The 7,908-nt window shown below is 25.3% G+C and overlaps 2 protein-coding genes across 2 annotated transcripts; both read right to left on the bottom strand.

The window, feature by feature from the left end:
• Nucleotides 1-636: 636 nt before the first annotated feature.
• LOC103580609 (V-type proton ATPase subunit e 2) lies at nt 637-1,998 on the bottom strand. Its single transcript, XM_008562425.3, has 4 exons — nt 1,684-1,998; nt 1,475-1,522; nt 1,313-1,400; nt 637-852 (listed from the first exon to the last, which is right to left on the bottom strand). The coding sequence occupies exons 1-4, from the start codon at nt 1,779-1,781 to the stop codon at nt 829-831; spliced, it is 258 nt and encodes an 85-aa protein (XP_008560647.1). The 5' UTR covers nt 1,782-1,998; the 3' UTR covers nt 637-828.
• Nucleotides 1,999-3,947: 1,949 nt separating this feature from the next.
• Nucleotides 3,948-7,832, bottom strand: LOC103580607 (protein farnesyltransferase subunit beta). Its single transcript, XM_008562424.3, has 7 exons — nt 7,653-7,832; nt 6,250-6,397; nt 6,047-6,166; nt 5,563-5,801; nt 5,192-5,492; nt 4,649-4,893; nt 3,948-4,341 (listed from the first exon to the last, which is right to left on the bottom strand). The coding sequence occupies exons 2-7, from the start codon at nt 6,367-6,369 to the stop codon at nt 4,152-4,154; spliced, it is 1,215 nt and encodes a 404-aa protein (XP_008560646.1). The 5' UTR covers nt 6,370-6,397; nt 7,653-7,832; the 3' UTR covers nt 3,948-4,151.
• Nucleotides 7,833-7,908: the final 76 nt, after the last annotated feature.

The raw sequence follows: 7,908 nt of genomic DNA, 5'->3' as shown, positions 1-7,908 counted from the left end.
TAAATAATTTGTTGATTATTCTTATTACTTACGCGTAAATTTAAATATTCGAAAAATAACTTATTAGAAATGGGAGAAAAATTTTAAATCGTAAAAAAAAATAAAACGGTGGCAGAATATGATAGAAATATTTAAAATATTAAAAACACACACACACACACACACACACACACACACACACACACACACACACACACACACACACACACACTCACACACACACTCACACACACACACACACACACACACACACAAGTGTTTCGAGCAAAAATCGTGCTGTTATTTTGCTGCACTTGCACGGTCTGCTACTGAGCTGCAGCGCTGCGCTACGCTACAGCTGCTCCCAGCGCATTTCGGAATGCGACCTTTCTTGTAGGTTTTCAAAACCAAAATATGAGTCCGTCAGTACTTAAACTGAAGGAAATTAATTTCCTCACAAAGATCATTATAACTTATTTAAATTTTGAATCCAGAATAAGTAAAAATAAGTAGTAATATACACTTTGTAATTTATAGTTTGACTTATTTATTTTAACATTCTACAATTTAAATATTTATCATTTATACACTTGAGACAACACGAACATTTTTTTTAAATTTAACAAACAAAAAAAAATTTTTTTTTTTTTAACAAAAAAAAAAAAAAAGAAAAAAAGAAATTGTACAATTCATTATTGTTAATTAACGGAATGATATTTAATATATTATTTTTAAACTTTGCTATCTTAAATTATTTACACGTAAATACTTGATAATAATAATAATTGTAATTATCATTAAATTGATTAAATCTTATAATTTTTTTAAATTATATTTTTATTAGAACATTTACATTTCGATGGCTTTCCCATTCTGCAACAAAAAAATAATTTAATTAAATTTAAAATTTTCCTAGGCGACATTACTATGATAAAAAAAAACTTTTTATTGTCATAAAAATATTATATGGTTACTGATCACAAAATTCCCCGAAAAATAGGAGCCCACATCACTATCTTCGTTTTAAAAAAAACTCAAAATTTCTTGAAAACTCAAAAATACGTTTTTTAAAAAAACATGCATGTAATCATTTAATCAACTCAGAATCTCATTATGAGTCTAAATAAAAATGTAAAAAATTTTTTTTCATTGATTTTCAAAATTGGAGTTTTCAAAATTTTTTTTTGTTTTTTAGCATAGTCATGTGGGTACTCCAACTAGAGAAAATCGCCTCTAGAATAATAATCTCAAAGTATATTTTTATAAAAATTTATTTGTAAATCATAATATCAAAATATAACCTCGACGAGAAAGAAAATCAATAGTGACTTACCCATTCACGTGCCATAAGTAATAATGTGGCATTAGACAATTTAGGACCAATTAATGGATTCATCTGAGCCATGTAGCAGCATAACCAGCTAAATTAACACATTAAATAATTAATAAATAAATAATTATAAAAAATTATAAAAATTTTGAATAATTAACTTACAATAACCAACATGAAAATGCAGTCAGCATTAAAATAACTTGTAGAATCCTAAAATAGATTAATTAATCAATGAATTATTTAATTTTTTTGCATTTTAAAAGAAAAAAAAATTTTTAACCTTCAAAAATATTTTTTTTATTTACATTTTTAAATTTATTGACATAAGTCAGTACTTTAATAAATTATTTATAATTATTTAGTCAACTTACCCACGATTAGGACCTTTGGGTACAAAGAATGGTAACACGATTCCAATTACACCCCAAAATAAAGTAAAAATACAAACGGGAAGAGCTGAGGCACCCATTTTAGATTTTTGTATTATTTATTGTATATATTTTGTACACTGTGGAGTATTAATTTTGTGTAAAATTTATTTATTTATTTGATTGATTTTATTATGGATAATTTTAAGTTAATGGAGTAAAAAGAATGTAAGTTAACAAATAATTGGGCGTTTTTGTCAATGTGTAGATAAAATGACGTATGACCACTAGTCACATGAGACGACAGATAATTTTGTTGGACAGTATCTCAACGGAGCGCTGGTGTATGAAAATCAACTGGATCGAGATAATTCTCAGCTGATGAACATATGAGTGCATTTCGAAATTTTTTTTTTAATATTCTAAATAATTCTATCATATTCTGCTGCCATTTTATTTTTCTTTACGATTTAAAATTTTTCTCCCATTTCTAATAAGTTATTTTTCGAATATTTAAATTTACGCGTAAGTAATAAGAATAATCAACAAATTATTTATGAAAATAAAAATTTCGAGTATACTTCTTAGTCTAATTAATATAATTATTGACACAATTAAATTTTAATAAAATAATTAAATTGCAATTTTGAAATTTCGCGCCAAGATGGCGATACTGCGTGTCGCTGTATTCAACTTACAATTTCTGCTCAAGTGAGCCCTGATAAACACGAGTTGATCGTGAAAAAGTTATTAAATCTTTAGATTACGGAAATAAATTGTTAATGCCATTATTTGACAGAGTAAATACTCAAATAAGACAACAATCGCCCACAATATTCAATAGTATAATTGAATAAAATATGAATACAAAGAGAATATGTGTTGTTTTGGATTTAGATAGAACCCTAATAGACGATGACTTTGTACCATATCCTAATGTAAAACCATTTGTCGATGCAATATTAAAAGCATCCGATTTTTGTATATTATGGACGGCTGGTAATAAAGAACACTTATTTCAATTTTTGCAATTACAAATAACATATCAATGATATAGAAAGTACCCTCAGATTATCGGCTGATTGTTAATTTGTATTACCGTATCAAATTTTAAAAGCTCAAGTAACGGAAACACACATAACCTACATTTACAAACAAAACTGGAAGGATACCTTACATTCAAACAAATATACGACAAGATACGGATAATATTTACTATTGATTGGTACGGAAATAGTGAAAATATCTCGACGCTAAAAACATTTACAGCACATTATCCAAGTTGGGAAAAAAAAATTCTAAATCTTATAGAACCTACGGCTATGATTTTGCAAATTTTTCTATTATATTTATACACAGAGTATAGATCAATAACGGCTAGTAATTTTTTACGGGATTTAACTGATAATATTGTAAAAATTAGCAATGGTGAGAAAAATGATTGGTATCCTGAATTACCAGATGTACTGGTGTACTGGTAACATACGATAAAGACTTTTTAAATTCGTGTTTCCTGAAAACCGTATTATCAGGTGCTAAAGGATCATTACAACATTATCTTAATCTATTAGAGAAATTGAGGGAATATGAAAATAACCAATGCACTGAGCAGGAAACTTTGAAGAATTATATAAAAAACGACTCCCTAGATTTAACATTAACGGATGACTTGAAATCTCTTGCCGGTAATGTATTGAAAATACCTCAAAACGGTCATGAATCTTTTAAATCGGCTATAGAATTTTTCGGTTTCACTCTAGATAATTATAAAATATACTACAAAAAAGTTGTAGCTGTAGATTCTATTCAAAAGTTTAATCACCATATTCACATATTCCCCCCATACTCATTATTTAATACAATTTTCTAATATAGTTGTATATTTTCCATCTCATCTCCTTTTTCGACGTCTTTCGATTTGTCTTTGTTTTTCCTTGATTGCCGATAATTTTTCATAATTCTAAGAATTGTACCGGTTTGAAAAGATACATAAAAGAAGGCAGCAGCAAATTCTAGACAATCCGAAATTGGATATGTATATCTATGAAAATATTGAAAGCTTTGCTGTAGATTCTGACTATTCAGAAATATTTCAGCAGCATCATTATTAAATAAATAATCCATTGTTGAGTAGTTTCTCTATATTATAGCCTCTTGATGCTTTGAAATGTCGTACAACTTATAACTTATCTTATATATGTTTTGATTTTGGAAATAAAAGACTTTGTATATTTTCCATATAGTTTATTATTATATGACATCAATTAACAATTTAATTAAGATAATATAAAATTAATTCTTCGTATAGATAGGATACTTAATAAATACTCAATATCAATACATCAATAATAATTAAATAGTGAAAATTTTAAATTCAATACAATTGGCATTTTGAATGTTGCTCATTTAATTGTTGGTCCATCATAAGGATTGTAATAAACTATTTAATAACCTTCTTTTAAAAATTTATTTTAGTCAGGTATTGGCAGCTTATCGAAATAATTAATAGCCTTGGTGACACAAGGAGATACTAGATTGTAGAGTGGATGAGTCGATTCAACCAAATTTATATACCGTTGGCCCAAAATAGTTGGGGTAGGTGAATTCTGAGCTATCGAGAGACCACTTAGTACATAACATGTATGATAAATATCACGATTTCTGTAACACAATTTTTTTTTATCAAAATAAATAATTTTTGAGTACTGAGGAATAAAATTTCTCTTTTTTGAGTACCCACATGACTATATTTTGAGTAGCATTAAAAATTGTAATAAAACTAAAAAGCAATTTTGAAAATTTTTTTAAAAGAAAATTTGGTCATGTGGGTACTCAAATTAGAGGAAATGATCTCAGTAGACAGATACTCATATGTAGTCTTGTCATAATTAATAAGTTGGTAAAAAAAAATAATAATAATAATAATAATAATAGTGATTGGGTTAATTTTTTTTTTAGGTTTACGTACTTTTTAGGTTTATCTAAAAATCCACCGTAAGGATTTTGACAGCAAACAAGAATATATTCTTGCAGTGCTTTTTGATCAAACAGCCAGTAATCATTTGAATTAAAATATTTTTTTTCTTTAGATAAAATAGCACTTATTAAAGGAAATGATGCTCCTTGCCAAAATGAGTAACAGCCATCAACTAATTTATTTGTACGCCCTTGAAAACCTCCTTCTAATTTCATTTGTTTATTTACTAACCATCTCTAAAAAATTAGATATTATAAATGATCATAATAATAATTCCCACACTTACTTGTCATCTTTGAACCAATTAAAATAACATTCTCTATACAATTTCCTTTCAAAAGAATACCCACACCACTATGTTTCAAAAAAACATTTTTTTGAATTTTAAATTTTCAAAAAAAAAAACTTCGCCCAAACCTATTGATGTGGGTACTCATTCTACGCGTCTCAGTGATCTCTACACTTTTCTGCAGTCAATTACATTTAAAAATACTCTCAGCTCACGTAGTATAAAAAAATCTCCATTAATCTCACCAGTAACGATGATAGATCACATTTATCAACTTTTCCCATCAAAACTAACGACGCGAGACCACAGTAAGTGTAACCACCATGCGCCTCCATGCCTGGACAACCTCCGAACCCGCCTTCCCAGGTCTGGCACCTCGAAATCCAGTCATCCGTGCCCTTAAAAAGCTCTTCCGTATAAACGTTTGTTAATTTAGCGACAGCAATCGCACAATAAACTCCTCTTATATCAAGCTCGCCGTCTCTGTGCATCGAAAAACTTCCATCGGCGAATTTTAACGTACGAAAAAAATGGACTAATCCTTTCCTAAAAAAAAAAATTTTTTTTTAATTAATTTATTAATTTAGTAATTAATTAACTATTTAAAATTACTTACCTATCAATAGCATCATATGCTTCTTCACTTGTTATAGTACATAATGCACAAACAGCAGCATAAGTTGATGCTAAATGGGGGAATTGACTCGGGCCACCCCCAAAACCTCCCAAAGGATCTTGACATTTAGATAAAAAATTAATAACTTTTTTATTGTCTTCTTCATGTAATTGTTCTCCTAATAGATTTAATGCGTGTAATGACCAATAACATAACCATGGTCTACTGCAATCTAAACACTTAAAAAAAAATATATAATTTTTGTAAGATGAAATCTTATTTTATTGATAAATTGGATATTCAAATTTAATTTTTACTTTGAATGACTGTAGTGCATTAATAAGTAGAGATATGAAAAGATGTATAGAATAGATTTTTTAGAAGATTTAATTGGCTACAAAAAAGTATTAATTGATTTTATTGATCAATAGTTTTAATCTTAATAGTTTATAGGAAAAATGGAGTTTTCTAAAAATAAATTTACCTCGTAGCCTTCAGATAATTTATTTAATGATTTTTTTAACCATGATAAATGACGGCCACGTAATAATTTTGGGTCCTCAGCGACCTTATATAATTGTAGACAACTTTCTTCAACAGCTTCCTTGAATAATAATAATATAATAATATACTTACATACATAAATATTATGTATTGAAATTAAAATAATAAAATAAATAATATTACTTGTTCTACAGATGATGTTGTTTCAAAATCCTCATCATCTTGAGTTGATAATAATAATTCTTTAAATGTTCTTAATGTTTTTTCATTATTTATATTATTATCGCTATCAATTTCATACATTTTAATTCAATAATAACTTTTTATTGCTCTAGAAAAATTTTAATAATTATGAAATGTTTCTTATCAAAAATAATCATAATTTTTTAATCTATATAATTAGTATTTAATATAAAAATTGAATCCAAGCAACCAAAGATACGTTGAAAATTTATATAAACAAATTTATACTGATGTTTTTAGTCAGTTTTTTTTCTTTTGTGATTTTCATCTCTTAATCTACTGACACCCTTAAAATTTATTATTTAACAAAAAATAAAAACATTTTAATTATAACTGATAATAGAAGTAAACGTGGAGACTAAATAACCGTCTAAAATTACCAGATTTTACGGTATGTGCTGAGAAAAAAGATAGTCGCGTACACATATTTCACCCCAATTAATGTTAGCAATGTTTCAATATTTGTCAACAAGTAAGGATTTTAATTTTTATAAAATTACATATTTTTATGTATTAATAATAATAATAATTCTTTAATTTATATAATTAGCATTTAAAATAAAAATTAAAGCCAAGTTATCAAAGATACGTTAAAAATTTACATAAAAAAAATTATACAGCATTAAATTATCTATAAAAAAGTATTACATATATTTTCACTTAAACTCATTAATTACCAAGTTATAATTAAAAATTAAATAACAATAAAATAAAAATAAATATTAATATTAATAATAATTAGACTTTGCTTTTAATTATAATATCTCATAAACTATTGAGTTTATGTTTAGAGTCATAGTAACTTTTTTCGATAATTTAATTGTCTATAAAATTTATTATAAATATTTTTGTCGTATCTGTATTAGTTTATTCATTATTTTAATTTAAACATTTTATAAATTTTTATTACACTCAATAATTTGTTATATTAATTACGTTTTAATTAAAATCAAAGCTAAGCTATCAGAGATACGATAAAAATTTATATAAATAAATTTATAGGAAATTAAATTTTCTAAAAAAAAGTATTCTTTATATTTTTATGTAAACTTTATAGTTTCAGAGTTATCTTTAGTTAAATATAAGTTTTTTATTTATTTTATTAGATTTTAATAATAATTATAATAACAATAATAATTACTATAATAATGATCAATTTTTCTTGTAATCATCGTTTTGAAAAAAATTATTATAATAAAAATTTATAACCTCCAAAATTTGATTAAAAAAAACTAAATTTCACAATTAATTTAAAACTTTTAAAATTGATAATTAAAAATAATTATTATTATTCTTATAATTAATAAAAAAAACAAAAATTATTAAACAATTTTTTTACTCACAATTACACTTTCAAAATTTATCTTAACACTTTTTTAAAACACTATGATTATTATTACAACTAAATAAAAAATAAAAAATAAAAACTACCAAATTACTGGAGAATTGAATTTTAAAAAAATTTGTTTGTATAAATAAAAAAAATTACAATAATTGTTTATCACATAAGTTATGATTATTATTAAATATCATTATTATTGTTTCTAAATTAGGTTAAAATATCGATACTCATATCTCGATACATGAAAACAAACTTTT

The sequence above is a fragment of the Microplitis demolitor genome, chromosome 4 (genome assembly GCF_026212275.2).
Source record: "Microplitis demolitor isolate Queensland-Clemson2020A chromosome 4, iyMicDemo2.1a, whole genome shotgun sequence".
NCBI classification, from domain to species: Eukaryota; Metazoa; Arthropoda; class Insecta; order Hymenoptera; family Braconidae; genus Microplitis; species Microplitis demolitor.
The sequence above is the reverse complement of the archived record's forward strand: the minus strand, read 5'-3'. Positions and strand labels throughout refer to the sequence as shown.

Bases quoted from the DNA above. Each gene is read 5' to 3' on its own strand.
- LOC103580609 (XM_008562425.3), bottom strand. From the start codon at position 1,781: ATGGGTGCCTCAGCTCTTCCCGTTTGTATTTTTACTTTATTTTGGGGT. The intron at 1,523-1,683 runs GTAAGTTGACTA...AATCTATTTTAG, and splicing joins CCCAAAGGTCCTAATCGTGG to GATTCTACAAGTTATTTTAA. The intron at 1,401-1,474 runs GTAAGTTAATTA...GTGTTAATTTAG, and splicing joins GCATTTTCATGTTGGTTATT to CTGGTTATGCTGCTACATGG.
- LOC103580607 (XM_008562424.3), bottom strand. From the start codon at position 6,369: ATGTATGAAATTGATAGCGATAATAATATAAATAATGAAAAAACATTA. The intron at 5,802-6,046 runs GTAAATTTATTT...TTTTTTTTTAAG, and splicing joins AATTATCTGAAGGCTACGAG to TGTTTAGATTGCAGTAGACC. The intron at 4,894-5,191 runs GTGAGATTAATG...CTAATTTTTTAG, and splicing joins GTGATCTATCATCGTTACTG to AGATGGTTAGTAAATAAACA.